This window comes from Medicago truncatula, chromosome 7 (genome assembly GCF_003473485.1).
Source record: "Medicago truncatula cultivar Jemalong A17 chromosome 7, MtrunA17r5.0-ANR, whole genome shotgun sequence".
NCBI lineage: Eukaryota > Viridiplantae > Streptophyta > Magnoliopsida > Fabales > Fabaceae > Medicago > Medicago truncatula.
Genome location: NC_053048.1, coordinates 52347273 through 52365784, shown reverse-complemented (window position 1 = coordinate 52365784; position 18512 = coordinate 52347273). Strand labels below are relative to the sequence as shown.

The 18512-nt window shown below is 34.6% G+C and overlaps 3 protein-coding genes and 1 non-coding gene across 4 annotated transcripts; 2 read left to right on the top strand and 2 right to left on the bottom strand.

Moving 5' to 3' along the window:
- Positions 1-1609: 1609 nt before the first annotated feature.
- LOC11431899 (protein transport protein SEC23) lies at positions 1610-7061 on the bottom strand. The gene is made up of 6 exons (XM_024770059.2): positions 6901-7061; positions 6086-6724; positions 3954-5774; positions 2335-2451; positions 2176-2247; positions 1610-2091 (listed from the first exon to the last, which is right to left on the bottom strand). The coding sequence occupies exons 2-6, from the start codon at positions 6521-6523 to the stop codon at positions 1954-1956; spliced, it is 2586 nt and encodes an 861-aa protein (XP_024625827.2). The 5' UTR covers positions 6524-6724; positions 6901-7061; the 3' UTR covers positions 1610-1953.
- A 220-nt stretch (positions 7062-7281) lies between these two features.
- Positions 7282-7352, top strand: TRNAG-CCC (transfer RNA glycine (anticodon CCC)). Its single transcript has one exon. It is a non-coding gene; the product is annotated as a tRNA-Gly (tRNA).
- A 3656-nt stretch (positions 7353-11008) lies between these two features.
- On the top strand, positions 11009-15596 carry LOC11435294 (PSME3-interacting protein). The gene is made up of 7 exons (XM_003626015.4): positions 11009-11275; positions 11365-11439; positions 11533-11590; positions 12310-12365; positions 12639-12701; positions 12890-12958; positions 15195-15596. The coding sequence occupies exons 1-7, from the start codon at positions 11219-11221 to the stop codon at positions 15453-15455; spliced, it is 639 nt and encodes a 212-aa protein (XP_003626063.1). The 5' UTR covers positions 11009-11218; the 3' UTR covers positions 15456-15596.
- On the bottom strand, positions 15584-17836 carry LOC11426631 (acyl transferase 4). The gene is given in 2 exon segments (XM_024771349.2): positions 15584-16631; positions 17268-17836. Coding segments are annotated over 2 exon segments (1437 nt in total). The 5' UTR covers positions 17676-17836; the 3' UTR covers positions 15584-15602.
- Between the last annotated feature and the right edge of the window lie 676 nt (positions 17837-18512).

The window sequence follows — 18512 nt, the reverse complement described above, 5'->3', positions numbered from 1 at the left end:
GCAGTGGCGGAGCCAGAAAAAAATGTTAGGGTGGGCCACTAAAATTAACTATTGAAAAATTGTTTAAAGTCTCGCAAATTAGACATATAATTGAATTATTTAAATTTTTCGGGTGGGACACTACACCAATTTGCGGGAATTTGAATCAACCGAAACCTAAAATCGACATAAAATTGTATAAAATCTCGCAAAATAGACCTATAATTGAATTATTTAAATTTTCGGATGGGCCATTACACCACTTTGCAGAAATTTGGATCAACCAAAACATAAAACCGACACAAAATTGCATAAAATCTCGCAAAATAGACTTATAATCGTTGATTTTTTAATTTTTCCGGGTGGACCGTGGCCCACCCAGCCCATGAAGGGCTCCGCCACTGGAGGGTTGGTTTTAGGTCATTTTTTGACCTAGAATCACCCATCTACTTCTTTTTTCCTTTTTCTTTCAATTTAAATAAGTGGTTTTCACGTATACCAGGTTTTTTCTTTTGTGTTTTTTTTCTGTGATTTCGTCGTCTAAGTGTGGCGTTGTGTTGTTCGTCGTTTTGTGTGGCGTTTGATTTCGCGTCTTGTCGCGGTGTTCGTTTAGTTCCTATTGAAAGATTGGCATCAGTCAATTACAAATTCAAGCAATGATTTTGGCGTCAACATTGCAGATCTGGAAGCATGTGAATTTCGGTGATTTAGGTTTTATCATATTATTTGTAGGCATTTTGCCGTTTTATGCTATTAACTTGGGTGTTGTGAGTTTGTTCGCAGGTTCACCCTTTACGTTTTTAGCGATATTTGTATCTGATGTACTCTATCGATTTAAATTAATGAATATCGTTTTTTTTTTATACTTAAAGAAATGTAAATATAAATCTATTTTGTGAGTGTTTTTTTTAGAAAAATACATGTGAAATCTTTTTGTAAGAGTTTTTTTAGGCCGAAAATCTTCCTAGACTAGAACATCATCTTTTCCCCCTAAATTTTTCAATATAAAAAATACTCAAATCATTTTTTTAACTATCAAACAGTCATTTAACAAAATAACTTAATTAAAAAAAATGTTTTTTTTGTGTTAATTAAAAAAAATGATTTAGATACGTGATTACAATATTTATTTTAGAGATCTATTTGAAAAAGTCTTAAATAGTTTAAATCCTTATAAACCAAGGGTCTTGCTAACAAGTGTCCATTTATTAAAGATTCAAAAATAAAAATAATTGATAATTTTCATGTCTAAAATTTTATTTTTTATGTTTCAATGTGTTGAATGCACAAACCACAAGATAAAATTTATAATTTAAAATTCTTTTCAAGTGCCATAAATTATTAATTAAACAAAAAATAATTTATGTCTTACTAAGCTCTCTTCAATCGTGATAATATTATCACAATCACAAAATAAATATCCTGACAACAAAGGATTCTCACCATCGTATCGAGATTGGAAACTATGATAAACTAATATTTTGATTCCCATATAGAAAGCAATTACTAGTACGCAGAAGAACTAAATAAAAACTAATATTTTACACATCTTTAAAATGAAATTGTATATAAACCAAGTCATTTTCGAAACAGTTTCCATGAGACCATGACCAAAGAGATAAGTGAAAAATGGCAATCAACAAATGCTATAAATATAAATAAAGAGAAATCCTTTATTGCTCTATGATAACATATCAACTTCTGCCGATGGACATCTTCGAATAATAAAACCAAAAAACAAAGAAAAACATTTTTTTTTTCAAGTGCAACTTGCACCTTTATGAACGTTTTTCAAAAGTGAACAAAATGAATGGGAGAGGCTCCGAATTTGAGAGTTTTTGTGACATATGCGACATTTCACTGTATGTATCTATTCCACAAAACATGCCAAACAAACTTGGCTTCACCAAGATCTTTTTAGGATTTTATAAATTAAACCACCAAATCACCTAATGCAGAAGACTACCGGGTTCATCAACTTGGTTGAGGTGGTACGACCTTCAAACTTCGCATCCATTCACAGAAACTTGGATCGTCGAAGTGAACAAAACTGCTTTTCAGCTTTGTTCTCTGTTCCGATGTTAATGTCCTAAGTTGAGGGAACCTTGCCTCCTGCAAAAAAATATGTAATTTATTTAGAACAAACACATCTGAAGTCTCACATCAAAGGATAATAAATTTGCTAGTGTTGTTCACCTGCTCATAAGGAGGATCCTTGTGTGCTGGTATGAGACGAGAGACAAAATATCGAGCCTGCGAGCTACCCTCCTGTTTTCAAATGTAAATTCAGAGTTATATATTAGTTTATTTTACAAGAAGATGACACCAAGAATAAATATGAAGGAGAAAATTGACCTTGAATGCAAGGATACGAGGAGCTGGAAAACGGAACTCGGTCAGCTCTTCAGCCAATGTCCTGCATGCAGCCAAAGCAGAAGCACTTTTTCCTTCATTGGCTACAAGTTCAGCACCCTAGAAAATCCATCCATAAAATATAAGGAAAATGCATGTATATTGGGAGAAAACAAACAGAACAACAATATGGAAATTCTAAATAGAGAAAGAAACTAAAAATATGGCCAACAAAAATGTTCCAAGAGCTACCACACAAGCTGAAGAAATACAGTAATATTTTGTGAACACAGTTTCAAATCAATATCCTGGTTTTAATTATAATTTTACAACATAGTTTCCCACATGGCGTTGTGTATTGCCATCTTGATGTAAATAAAAAATAAGTATTTTGTCATCAATTTGATGCCACAGAGGCAGAAGAAACTTTGACATGCCAGAAGATGTATATACAAAAGTTTATAGGAGGAAACTTAATCACAGCTACTGAAAGTACTATTTGTGTTTAATTCTCACATCAAAGCACACACTCACAAGTGCAACCTGAAAGCAACAATTTGCTGCCGTGGTCAGTGTGAAAACAAACACACTACAAGTTTGGCATTTGTTATGACTGAAACTGGGAAGAGCAGAATCGAAGTCCAAATGTGTAATTTAGGCAATCATTAGAACTATAGATCTGTAGACTTTAAATACAAGGTATGTTTGGGCTTTGGCCCTCTTGTATTGTATCCCAAAAAAAAAATACAAGGTATGTTTCAACAACCGCCTTATTCAAGCATCAGATAAAGAAGAAAAATTACAGACCCAACTCATATGCCCCTTGAGCAAAAAAAGTCACTCCATCGGAACAAGATTTTTTTTTGTTGCTAAGCCATCAGAACCAGTTATTTATGGCAATCAGCACATTTTATTATATGCAAAAGAGCAAAGGGCGGCAATATTCAAACAAAATAACAAATATATAGGATAAAATGCACTATATAAAAAACATTACAAAAGTCACGTTGATTTAGACAATCATCCAAAACCAAATGTAAAAATGCAACATCAAAAACTTAACCATAAAAAAGTTCAGAAGAGTTTATTTAGAATTGTCGACCAAAAAGTTTGACAGTCAAGAGACAAAAATTAGTTTCTTTTCATGAGTACAGGTTGCCAGTTGCAACAACTTTGTTGGCCATCTGTCACCAGCCGCAGTTGCTTCTGGACCAGCAGCCGCTGGCCAGGTGACAAAAAAGGCTGGGTTGTATTTCCATTGAAAAGAACAATAGATGAAAGGAAGATGAAAAATGAGGAAACAAGGAAGAAAGCAGCCATGCACCACTCAATACTGCACCTTATTAACAACTGTGACCAGACTAACTACTGTTCCTACATTTCATAACGCAATGGCATATCAAGTCCATTACCATGAAAACTAAACCTTTTTTCTATCACAGGTTACACAACAGGAAGTAAATTTAAAAACAACATGAACAATTGCTGGCAGGAGAGCAAATGTAGTATAATTGATTTAGGTTAGTGCCCAAAAATACCCTCTAAACCATAGAAGGAGCAAATAATTTATCCATGTCCCAACTAAGAAAATGTAATAATAGAACAGATACAAGTAGACATACCAGCCAAATGAAGACATCAGTTCCATGATCAAGTACAACAGCAGTATCGGACTGCATGGCAAGATCATAAGCCGGTAGCTCTTCAAAAGTTCCCCCCTCCCTGTGCATTAGACAACGAGGAGCCACCATTCTGAGAGATAGATCAAAAGATGCATTTAGAAATAGGTTCCTCAGCACGGACCTCTCATCTTCATGGCCAATAATGCATCCCAATAGTGGCCCTCTCCTGAGATGGAAAAGGAGCTCCGGTAAGAGAGAAAGCTCCTTTGGGAAGCAATGAAGTTTTGATTTGGGTAATTGGGAGCCAAATTTTAGGCCAATATCCTTGATTCTTTCATCTATTGTTGCCCGCATATCAACAGCAACTGAATGGTTCTTAGCTCGTAACAAAGTTCTCTTTGCAATGAGGACAGCAGCCACTTCATCCTGAACACTTTCAAGATATCCCGAAACACTATCTACTGTTGGCAATCTAACAGTAACGACCCTTGAGACATCAGCCTGATACACATTTGAATACTGAATTGCAAACTGGAAAAAGACAAAATCGCTTTTGATGTCTCCTTTGGTTTCCATAGAGAGAGCGAAGCTCTGTGTCTCTTCAACACTTAGCATTTGAATATAAAGAGCGGCGTCGTTTTTAAATGTTTCATGGGTGTCTACATGTGACTCTTCCCCCGGACCCACAACTTGAGTGATGAGAATATCATCTGATGTGCGCAATTCTAACAGTCCATGGGAGCCTGCCGATCTGGCAGACGCCCTTTGTAAATTAACGCCAAAGGCTTCTCCAAAATCATCATGAAGAACCAAAACTCCACCTGATGCTTTTGCAAGAGGATTTAAGATAGGAACTCTTACAGGGCATGTTCCAGCACATAATATATCAACCAATATATTGTGTCGATGAGCCTCACGACCTAAATTCTCCATCCATTTCAATGCTGTCTTTTCCATATACGGATAATTAGGGTGGTTAAAAGAATGAGGAACAGATCCAGGCCCGTAAGTGTTCGGTCCACCGGCACAGACAATAATTCTACTATTGCCCCCTGACCTTTTGACAACCCCTCGAGACAGATCAGCAGATGGGCCCTGAATTATAGCAAGAGCAACTTCAACAGCAGTTCCTAGGCACCGATCTCTGGAAGCTTCTGGTACGTTCAACTTATACGGCGTCAATGATGAAAATATTGAATGCGCTACAGCCAGTGAAGCATGCATTGGCGACAAATATATACCGGTACCATAAAGCAAAGCCTTCAAAGAATCTTCACTTGGCGACTTGTCCCCAGGAAGCACATCAGCAGATGCAACTGATTCTTCTAAAAAGTCGTACACCGACACAGTACGGCCATATAATATAATTCCTAATCTTGTTGTTGGAGGCAGAGAATCAACAAATGCATGCAAAGAGCTCTGAAGATGCTGTAAGTGAGGTTCATCTAGACATTCATCTATTACAAGAACTACTGGTGCAGACATTCTGGAATCTGAAACTGGAACAAAACCAGGTCGCTTGGTCCCAGTTTGAACATAGTCAACCATTGGTGAAGACAGTTCTGGAAATCTGTGAAGATCTTCTTTGCTATGTGCAATGTACTCACCGTCACTTGCATTCAGTTTTCGACATATAACACACTGCCACTGGCCTGATCCAAGCAATATGTTGCAGTATATATTTGCATATGCCCCACAGCTTTGACAGCGATGGGGATCACGCTGTATTACCTGGGGGCCAGTTGAGACCTCCCTACCAGGAGAGACCAAAGCCCCAAAACCCAAACTGGGTACATTTGCTTGTTTCTTCTGCTTCAATACCTACTTATCAAATGGAAAGAATAAGTTTTATACATTAAAAAAAAAAGGTAATTCATAAAAAAAATATAATTTGGCCCTGTTAGCTTAAACAACTTATGAAGCACTTATCATATACATACTTATGTATAAGCTATTTCTACAACAAGATAAAACAAAGTCAAATTGTTTTCATAAAAACTATAAACTATTCTGGAGAGGTTCTTGGGATAAGTATTTATGACAGTAGATAAACTCCTCAAATAAGTCAATTGAAACAAGCCTTTTATCAAATAGTAAGTAATTCAATGTAAAGATAATAAAGCAGGATTCACCTTATGAGCTGAGAAAAGTACAAAGGATGACTCTCCATTTGGAATATGATCCTCTAAGCCACCAGACACTTGTGACTGTAAGTCAAAAGATCCATTTGAGTAACGTGGTGGCGACGAGGTTGGCAAAGAAGAGGCTGAGGAACGAGCAGGCGGCTGAGGCGAAGCGGGTGAAGTTCGAAAAGGAATGGCAGCTGGACGGACAGGAGATGTAAATACAGGAGGTCCAGGAGGGGTACTCAAGTGAGGAACTGGACTGCCATTGGCAGATGAAGTATGATCTTTCTGTAGTTGTAATATTGGTGGAGGAAATCTAGGTGGTGGTGCTAAAATACTAGTTGAAGGAGGCGGAGGAGGGGGAAGAATTGGAATTGGAGTCTGTTTTTGTTCTGGGTTTGATGGGATGAACCCAACATTAGGTTGTGTTGGGTTATTAGACATTGAAAAGGTTAAGGTAACGCAATAAAACAATTACAAGCAATCAAACCCAGAATGAGATTATGTAAAAAGTTAAAAAATTTACAGCATTGGCGATTGGGAGGAGTCAAGATTGTCAAGAAAATATATTTATTTAAAGATTGTAACTTGAGTCCAAAGAATTTGCAGAGACCTGTTGAAACCCCACCGGTGGAATTGGAATTCCTGAATCAAAATCAGAGATCCAATGTGTAGATATTATTAAAGCAGCTATAAATTGATCGAAAAAGATTGGAAATTGAAGGCAAGATAACTAGGGTTTTGGAAATTGAGATCAAGAATTGAATGAATTGTATAAGTAATGGAAAAGAAAAGAAAGGAATTGGGATTAACGTACATACCTGAGAGAGAAAGAAGAAAGATGAATGGGGAAGAGGGATCGGGGAAGAGGATGAAAAATACAAACTACTATGTTGTGTTCTTCTGTCCCGTTACTCCAAAATTCTCCAATTGTTTTGAGAAAAGAAAAACACACACGCGGTGAAACAGAACAAAACCTCTTCAACTCAAATCAACCTTGGTTTTTTTACGTTCTTCTGTATGTTTCCTAGCTGGCGTGTTACGCATACGACAGCTGCCACGTCACTCTAATCTTCCAATGGGAACCACGGAAACGCGTGTGTAACTGCCAACTAATAACGAGACAAAATTATACTCTGTTATGGAGTAAATCAAGCTTTTAATGTTATACATTCTATTAATATGGAAAATCTCAGCAACAAGCGCATCTGGTGTAGTGGTATCATAGTACCCTCCCACGGTACTGACCAGGGTTCGATTCCCTGGATGCGCAAAAATTTTGGTTTTTATATAAGTATAACGTATTATTTAAATATTGAAATATCGTTGAACACGTTTGTGATATGCTTATAATATGCAGAAAACAATGTAATATTATTGTGTATTGCCAGGGGATTCTATTCATTTTTGTTTAATTTTTTTTATGATTAAGGATTGATTTGTATTAATTAATAAAGTGATTTTTTTTTTTAAGAGAATTAATAAAGTGATTTGTTGTCGTATTTTCTTTTTATTTTATAGGTGTCATTTTTGGAGTGATTGAGTCACTCGTTCAATTCAATTTAATCTAGTGAATATCTATACAAATTTAATCAAAAGACCGAGTTATATAATAGAGTCATTCAATTTAGTCATGCGGTTTAACCAATAACACATCAATTCGACTATTGACTCAGTACCCTCCTCGAGTAGATTACCGAGCCGAGTTTTCAAACTATGATTTATTTATTTTTTTAGAGATTTAAGACTATGATGTCAAAAATATGAAAAAAGTAAAAAGAAAAAAAAACATAAAAAAAATAAAGGAAAAAATATCAGAGGAGAAAACCGTCATCAAAAAAGTTGGCTTTTTTTGCAAAAACGATGAATTAATTTTTGGGGTTTTTTAGGATTACTTCTTAAAATTAGCATTTTAAGAACAAGAAATCAATAGGATGTGATATGCGCTTCTCATTGGTTATCGTGGTGTGGATGATTGTTCGTCTATTATGCAAATTGTGGTTTATGAAAATATATTGTTTCTTTGTGGTGATAAATGATTTTGATGATGAATATGCAGATATGAATATTGATGATGAATATGTAGAGATGAATATTTGATGAATGTTGATGTTGGATGTATTGTTTAATAATGCAATGTGGATAAAATGTAGAGAATATGAATAGTTAATTGGTGTTGTGCATTATCGAGTCAATGCTTGACATCCATGCATTCACAAGTCCTATATGTAGAGGGATTGATAAGTAAAATTACCTCTGACATCCAGATGGTACCACATGCATGTAGAGTCATGTCTAGAACATGACTCTACATGCGAGTCTATGTGAAATGTCTCATACTTGATGATGTGAATTATGTGAACATATGTACATGATTGTGTTTATTCTTTGGTGATGCTTGTACACTTACGATAATGGTGATGAAATGAAAATGATGAGAACATATCTTAATGATTTTAATTGATGCTGATTATTTTGGTGAATGGTGATGAAGCGTGAATCATATGTACTTGGCTTGATGATTCATTTGATGATGATAAATTTCATGTTTATTTTCTTGAGATGATGATTGTGTTTATTTGAAATAATTATATGAGAATATTGTATCTTGATGATGAATATGTGTATTGAAGATGTGAAAGATGGTATTATATTATTTGACGAGGTGAAATGACACAGTGAATTATGTGTCAGTATGCCTAATTGAAAGTGCGATATTTGTTGATGAGTTTCCTTATGTTAAAATATGATTTGATGTTTATACATGACAAAGTATGGACACCATGAATTTAATTGTTGGTGATGTGATGACCTCTTGATGTTGAAATGAAAATTGATGTGTTATGATTGATTTTAAGATAATATTCACATGATGTTAGTATTATGGGATGATGAACATGTGTATATGTGATACTTGAAATCCTTGAATGCTATTTCTTTGATTATATTTTATTATGTGAAATACTATTTAACCCCTCAATGGTCGTTTGGTTGACCGTTTCGCCATTTTTATAAATGGTGTAGACGACGTGCAAGTTTGAGTTCGTATTGCTTGTGAGTGCTTGGGACTTATGCTATGTATTTATATTATTGCCGAATTGTTTTTTATTTATGTATGAGATTTTAGATATTGTCCGTGATGTATTATGAGACATGGTTTTTGATATTTGTTATATGTTGCTGAGATATTTATGATGCCGTTTTCCGTTGCGAGTTTTTATGAAAATCAAGTTATGCATGTTTTTGATAAAATGATGACGTAACATCTAAAATATAAACTCGTTTGAATAAATAATTTATTTGCATGATTTATTGTATTTGGGGTTTAGGGTTTATCCGCCTCCTAACGGTAGCTCGAAAAAACATAGTTGATGAACCGGCCCGGTTTGATGCCTAAGCTGAATTTTTTAATTAAATAAATTTTGTTAAAAAATTGACATTGGTGGGTGTTGAACCATGATGCATTTGGATAAGACAAGCAACAATTATCCACTAGGCTACATGCTAATTGTGTTAATTGATTGGATTTTGATAGTTATACAATGAACATATTAGTTATAAACATGTATAAGGATATCCTCAAATATTTTATTGGGTTTGATGCTTTACCCCCCATAATATAGGTCATTTTCGGTTTTACACCCTTTAAAATATTTAAACACAATATCATTATAAATTAATAAATATAAAAGTATATGCATGCATAATACATTTATCAATATTTTGCTTGATCACATGTTTTTTTAGTGCAATTGTTTCTATTTGTATCGTAGATGTCGAGTTAAATATTTATTTGAATATGTACTCACATCAACAAAATTATATGTAGCTATAATTCAAGGTGCTTTTATACATTTACAAACTTGTAATTTAATATTTTAAGATTTTATAAGTGTTAAATTTTTTCATTTTTTTTAGAGACCGAGTCATATGAATCATTATGATTCAATATAAAACGAATTTTTCGTTGAGGCCGAATCTTATGATCGAGTCATTCGATTTAATTCGATTTAGTCATGTGGTTCGACTAATGATCCAATGGTTCGTTCACTGACCCAGTGATTCGATGCCCTTATCGAGTCGATTATCGATCCGATTTTTAAAACTATGCCTACTGATCAACCAGCTTAGTTCCTTGATATATCTTTTTTTTTTTTAATGTTCTTTCGTATATCTTTCAAATATGCCGAAGTTGACTATTATTCTTGAATTTCATGGTAGATTGTCATTTTATAGATACGAGGGATATATTGCTTGATATCTACAATTTCATACGAAAATGTTTAACGCGAGCTCAAACCAGCTCAATGGAGGTATGAAACTATGTTAACATGATGTATTTTATACTATGGGTTTCAAAAAAGTTGGAGATGATAAACTAATTTGCCGTAAAAATAGCTATTGCAAAATAATTCCAAACAAACTGTCTTAATTAAAATTGTACCATGGAAAGTTCTAAACATTCAATTTGGTGTAACATTTGAGATAACGACTTTAAGACAATATATATTTCACTCTTGAAATTTAAAATGAACAGGTGGAAAATTTGATGTTTGCACATCGATCCCTACATATTTCAATACATTGCAGTTAGCAAAATAGTTACAATTTAATTGAAAGTGATATGGAAAACAATTTAATTAACATTGCGCAATGTCAAGAAAGTCTTTATAATTACAACAAAGTTAATGACTTCAATTGATTCTTAGGTATATAAATATTGAAGAGTAATCTGAGTACTCCATCTAATCACTCTTATAAGTAAAACAATTTTTTAAATTCATTCAATGAGTGATGTATGTGACCATTAATATAACCACATACATCGATTAGATTATGCAGTGAACTTAAAAATAATTTTTTAGTTATAATAGTCATGCGAGGGACTATTATTTGTTGTCAGAATAAATTGGATCCACCGTGCAAAATCTAAATGGGGGGGATTGGGGGTGTGAAAAGTTGGTGGCTGAGTTGAAAATATGACCCAATCTAAATATTAAGCAACAGAACGACCCAAAAGCTCCGCAACTGTTTGTTACAGTGTATCTCCTCCTTCCTCCCCCACGTTTTCCATTCCACCTTCTCTTCTGAAATTGAATTTTCGTTCGGTAGCAGTTGCAGTTCGCAAGTTTTGAAACCATGGATGAAGAATCAGGTCGTCCCATCAGAATGATGAACTTCGTCTCCGAAGAGCAAGTAAGTTAACAAACTCTCTTCAATCTCAAATCCGTCAATTTTGCATAAATTAGGGTTTCGTCACCAAATTCCTCATTGTTTTGGAACAGTTGGCAGAATCTAAAAGAACAAGGGGAGAACGTGTTGAAGATGGCACTGCCCACAGGGATAGACCTCTCTTCGAGGTTTGCTTTCTCATTGCTAAACCAAATTTTAGATTATGAGAAAGAAAAAAAAAATAAAATTACTTACTCATAAACCTTGCATTTGCATTGCAGATTCTGAAGGAGAACAAGGACAAGAAGGATGCTGAATTTAATGAAAGATTCAAACATAGTGAGTATTCAATTCAACCACCATTTACAATTTCGGAGGATAGCTTGTTTCTCTAAATAACTCAATTTGATAATGTATAACAGTGTTGTCAAATGTCGGCTATAGCATAGCGGATTTTCAACAAACTACTATTGTTTAGTAATACAAAATTTAGTAGTACCAGTGTTGACCAATAGCGGCTATAGTGGTGTTGTTGCATAGCAAAATTAGCTTAAAATAGTGTTTGGAATTTGGATTGGCTTATTTGAGTTTATCCACTAGCATAAGTTTTTTGAGACTGTTTGGGAGAACTTATTCTTTCTGCTTAACTTATGACAATTTTTATTAGTTTTTTTCAACTTATTTTCATCAGTTCTCCAATATAGCTTAAAAAACAACTTACAGCATATACAAAAACAATTTAAGGTTATTTTATTTTTTGCTATGAAAATAACTTATGCAAGCTTATTAAGATAAATGTTTGTGCTATAAGCTGCATATGAGCTGTTTATCCAAACAGACCCTTATCATCTGCAATCTGCCATTGACAACATTGATGCCAATTTTCAACTGTTAATTCTCTCCTGATTATTTAGTGTTGTACCTTTTGAGATGGGCATAGTTTAAGCTAACTGCTTTAATTATGTTCAGATTTTACCCACTTACTTTTTTCTCTTCTCTACATGGTTTCCTTTTGCTGTAATCTTGGTTGAATTTTGGCTGGTCTTTAATTATCACAGGACCTCCCAAAGCTTTAGACGAGGATGAGACCGAGTTTCTTGATAATTATGAATCAGTAAGTTTCTGGTTTTATTTTTACAGCATTTTCATGGCTTGAACCTGAAACTGAAAGTACAAATTATGGAATTTGATATGACTAGATATATCCTTTTCTTCTACAGTTGTACAGACAGATATTGTACATTTCTCAAAAACAATTTGATCAACTTTAACAATATGAGAACAAAATAATGCTTGAAGAAATTGTTGATGCAAAGTTTATGAACGCGCTTGTTCTTTCTTTTTTCTAACATATTTTTTTTTTTTTTGTGTTTTATCCACCTGTCAGACAAAAAGGGAATATGAACAAAAATTGGCAGATGAGGAAGCCCAACAACTACGTAGCTTTCAAGTTAAGTCATAACAAGTACTATATGATAACAACTCTTCTCTTTTATATACAAATATACAAATTCATCCCTTGTACTTTTTCTTTCAGAATAATTATGGATTTGGCGAGATTATCATATCACGTGTCCATTATTTGCCCAATGATTTTTGTTTGATTGTTTCTATATTTCTTTTGCATGTTGATCTCAGGCAGCAATAGCAATGCAGTCCAACACTGTGCATGAACTTAAGGAAAAAGCTTCTGTACTTGCAGTCCAGGTTGGTCAGCAAATTTTCTTTCTTTTGCTAACAATTTTTATAATGAATGATGTAGTGTACTAGTTATTAGAACCCATGGAATGCCAGGGGAGAAGTTCGTCGAAAAATTCGTCCCAAATTGCCAACCCCACTCGGCAGGACAAGTCTTGGTTGTTTGAAATTCCCGAGTTAAGGCTCTCCTTTTACTAGTCAGTTACTAGATTAGAACCTCCTTTCCTCTCTAGACCGCACAGGATCATTTAGTACGATTTCTGTGTTTATTCATCTAAAGCTTAAAAGAAGCCATAATTTGTATAAGAGGAGTGCTAGGCACAACCGCTCTAACACTCTCTCTTTGCTATTCTCTAAACTATTGGGCCATTTCATCAATTTTCATTAATCCTCTAACCGGCAACCGATCCATCTTGTTTAGTATATTTTAATACTTTTTATTATTTTAAATTGTCCTCTTTTGTGAAGAAAACCCAGACATGCTATTGTTGACCAAAAAATCACACACGCATCACTTCAGATTCCCAGTTTTTCATTTTTTTTTTTCACAGTCAAGGAATACATGAATCCCCCAAACTCTTTGCCCAAATAAAAGAACCTTTCGAACAACTACAATAGCAAGATGACTCATTGACTCTAATTAACATGACATAACTCCACAATGACAGTAAGGTTCTTGCTTGTTCAAGTCTCAAACTTTATCTCAAATTAAAGGGCAAAATAAAAACAATCAGAAGAATTTTTTTAGAAAAAAACTGAATAAAAATTAAAATTCACAGGACTTTCTTTTCATTCTACCTTAAATCCAGAAGACAATATATACCCATCAAAGATTCCAAGTTTCTATTTCACAGTGGTTGGGTTTCTTTTCTTTTCTTCTTACTCAGACCCTTAAATTAATCCTTTTTATGAAGAACTGCATCAATTAATTATGGAGGCAAGCTCTAAATTTATGGATTCATGCTAATAACAACCATAAATCAAATAGAATTAAAATAACAACATAATCTCTTCGATCTTGATGACGAAAATGACCTTGAACTTGTTGGGATTATAGATTCTTAGATCTAGCGAAGATGATCTTAAACCCTTGAACTGTAGATCCTAATCGCAAATTTGGTGCTGGTGGGATAAACAAAGAAGACAGTGGGAACAGGTATTGGGTGAGAAAACCTTTCAGATGGCAGAAGAGAGAGAACGCTATTTTAGGCAATGGCTTAGCCGGTTACCCGGTGATGGAGTTTGCAAAGAGAGTGACGTGGGCCAATAAATAAGCAAGTGTCAAAAGGAGAGTGTTTGAGAGGTTGTCCATAGCATTACTTTGTATAATGATCCAGTGGTTGATGCATTCACAATAAACTGACCGCAGTTGCTAAGTTTTCAAGAAAAATTCCTAAATAGTATACATATTAATAATAAAAATATGAGTAGTGATATTTGAACTACTCTTTTGGTACAAATTTTGGGACAACCTTGTTGTTCTCTCTTTTTATTGGTCAAAAAACAATAGAGAGAGAAAAAGGAAGAGAGAGAATATGAAGATAATGTGAGTATGAGAGAGAAAGTTGTACAAAAGTTGTACAAAAATGGTTGTACAAATATCATTTTTCATATATATTTATTACTGATCAAAAGAATACTGGTAGTATAAATAGTCCAGCACTACTCTTGTAAAATAATAATAATACTAGTACAGCACTAATGAATGGAAGGGGTACAAAAACAGAAGCCTCCCAGGTTCCGTTGCACACAAACACAAAATCCTTCTACTTCATAAGTCACTTGATGATGACTAGTGTAATTAAACCCTGTTTTATTGCTTTTTTTTGGATCATAATATTTTTGGAATATAAAGTGTGAGTAAGAGTCCCAGATTGGATGGAAAATGGATGTTGAGCACTTTATAAGTGAGAGAACCCATAAACATTATGCCTTAAGGTTGTGACCTAAGATGTGGTGTCCAATGACATTTGTTTGATTGCTCAAAGCCCAATACGATGATGTTAGAGCATATATCTGTGTTAGAGCATATATATATGTGTTTTAAAAATTTGTTATATTTTTAATTTACAAATTTATATTAAATAAGTATTGCCTCAGTTTAAAATATCTGTGACTGGGCTGATTCCTGAAGGGATTTCCAAGTCATTGCAGCCATGCATGCAATTTTGAATCAGAACTAATAAATGTGTGTTTTAGCTGTTTCTATTTCTTTGTCAGTCATTTAGTCTGTTTTCTCCGGCAGGAAGAAAAGCCTGCTGCTGGAAAGAGGAAGCCAGCCTCTCGCCCATTAAACATGATTATAAAAGTCAAGCCTCAAGCTAAAAAAGCCAAGGTGGATGAAGGAAATACGGAAGACGTTCCAAAAGCGGGAATTACTTATGTGAATGATAAGAGTAAGCCTTTAGAACCAGTACAGCCATTGAATGGCATAGCTGATAGGTCAAATGAAGTTGCTCAAACTGGCCTTGTTTCATATAGTGATGAAAGTGATGATGACTTGTAGTTTGATATCTGTATGATGAGAAGATTCTTATTACTCTTCATATGCCCATTATAGTCAACTAGATTTATCATTGAAGGTTATTGGTCATTGTATAGATATATATGATTTTGAATGACATCAAGAATGGCTGCATATAAAATATACACTTTATTTGAAAAGAAAATATAACAATAAATACAACAGAAACTGCATTTTAGTTTCCTGACGGACACAACTTGTTATCTTTGAATTATAATAAAATATTGTTCTTATGTGTAAAAAAGACGAACTTTTAGAATCTGGCACGGTGAAGTTCTTATTATAACAGTTGCTTATATATATAAGACCATGAATTTGATCAATGAAGGGAAGGCGATGTGCCTCCTCCACACACCATGTAACCAAACAAATCCCTCTGTTTGGGAGAGGCAGCGAGCACACAATGCCAGCTGGCACAATGACAGAGCCTTGAATGGGGACTACATGAACAGGTGGACCCCACTGATAGTCCACATTGTCGAATCCCAACCCCCCCTACTCAGACATAAACAGTGTGGCGTAATTCGGTGTTGGTGCAAACGGGTCCTCAAACTCATCATCACCTTTTATATGTTCACCCTTCAAGTACTTAACGAACTCTGAAGGTAACTTGGTCTTCGCTTCTTGGATAAGCTTCACCACTTTAATGATATTTGGTGCTATTCTAAGTGACTTACATGAGGCTGTAGTTGTCACTGGGAAGAAACAATTTCCATAGAAACCATTGGGTAGAGGAGGGTCTACGAGGTATCAACAATTTGCAAAGAACACGAGCTTCACTTGGGTATTGGGATCAAAATTAATGGCTCTTGTTCTGCTGCTCCAAAACAATGCAGCAACAATTTCGAAGGTAGAACAACTTTGTCCAGTAACTTGTTGAAACTCCCTCTTCAGCCGGTTTATTTGTTCCGCGGGTATGTCTATGTTGGAATGCTCTAGCTTGTAGCATGGCAATTGAGGTGTAAGAGGTAGTTTTGGCAATGCAGGTGCTTGAGAGGGAAAAAAGTTCCTGTGCCACACTGGTTCGATGGTGGGTTTGTCAAGTCCTCTAGCTAGCTCCCCGACCGCATTTAGAAATTGTGCAGCACCAAGGCCATCACATATGCTATGGCTGAATACCAGGCCTATCACAAAACCTCCACATCCAAATTGAGTCACCTGAAACAAGAATTTTCTCATGACCAAACATGAGTAAACGATCCTCAATCAAGATACATTTTTTAAAGGATCAACTTACATAATAATGATAACAATAATAATAATCATCGTCCATAAGGCCTAGTCAAACTAGCAATCTTGAGATTGTTAGTCTGAACATTTTTCGTGGTTACTCAGGTTCGAAACTAGGATCTCCCGTTTGTGTGTGTAGGTCTTTAGGTGGTGTTTGCCACTCCCAAAAAAAAAACTTGCAATTGGCCTCACCAGATATACGACCAACGAGGCGAGGACATATATCATATTACCCGTACCCATGGATAGCCATTGACATCCCTAGATATATACATTCACATAATAATTGTTGTGCTTACATTAATTAAGCTTGAACAAACCATTATTGAATTTAAAGGTTAAAGAATTTTGATTCTCATAAGCACAACGGTTTATGCTTTCAGTTCCTCCAATTTGTTTCTTTTATCATTGATCTCAATATTTTTGGAATGACGACTTTTTAAGTGTTTGCCATCAATTTCTATTTATTTAGTATTGGCATAGCTTATGGAAATAGACGTGACTATTGTCATTGTATGATAGAAAAAACTGAACAAGCCTGGCATGAAGTTTGTAAGTTGATACCTGCATTTGCACAAGGGGGTCGATGTATTCGATCTCGTGAACATTATCTGGAAAAAGACTACCATATGGAATAGACTCCATGTCATCAAAGAAATTGACAGAGTCAAGTGTGCAATTAGTTGATGCCTCAACGTACCAAACACCATCACCCGAGCATTTGATTTGGAGACACTGCGGATTAGACTCTTTGAGTCGTCCTGCAAGGGGGTAGTAGGGAACGAGTGCTAAGGACAATGCTTCTCTTATGACCCTTGCTGCTTTAGGACCATGTCTAAACACATGCAAGGTTCTAACATTGCATTTTAGAACAGGTAAATTGTCGATTACTGACATGTCAAGTGTGACGAATGGGGTCTCCTTGGCAGGTTTAACTAAGTCTCGTTTTGTTCTAGTCACAGACATTGCCATGATAATGTATATAAACTAGAATTAAAGAGTTGCTTGGTAGGAATGTGTAATTTGTTTGATATCCTGATTGATTGTGGATAGCCATTGTTTATAGATGATTAAACTCAATATTTTATGTTTTGAGCTTCTTGGCTTTCAAGCCTAATTATGTTTGGTGCGAACGTAGGGCTTGAACTATTCCCCCAATTAGAGGAATATTTTAATTTGTTAAACATTTGGAGTCATACTTGTCTTCCCTTATCAGCATATATATATTTGCTTTGGCGTCAATGGAAAAAAGTTTTGAGCAAATTTTTTTTATTTGATTGCATAAGAAGTTTGATTTGGGTATTTTAAAAGAAAGTGAAGATGGAGACGAAAAATTATTTTTTTAATAAATTGGAAAAAATAATTGAATTTTAGGTGAGGGTTCAATTAAGTCATTCGAAGTTTCGAACCATTGTAAACTATTGAGAGTACTTTGAACCCTCACTTAACATTAAGTCATTCAATATACATTTCAATGCACAACTTGTGCATTATAAACTATTGAGAGTACTTTGACCCAAGTTTTGCAAAAAATCAGTGCTTCATCCGTTTCAAAATACATGTCGCAACTAATCATTTCATACATGTCGATGCACAACTTTGATTTTTAATATATTTAATCATCTAAAGTAAAAAAATTATAAAAATTTAATATTTTGAAAATATTTATCAAGACAAATCAAACAACATCTTACAAGTTCATATTTATATATTATATATACGTGTGTTAAAAAATATGGTCAAAGTAAGTCATATGAATAATGCATATTGCAAAAATACATGTGTTTTGAAACGGAGGGAGTAGTTGTT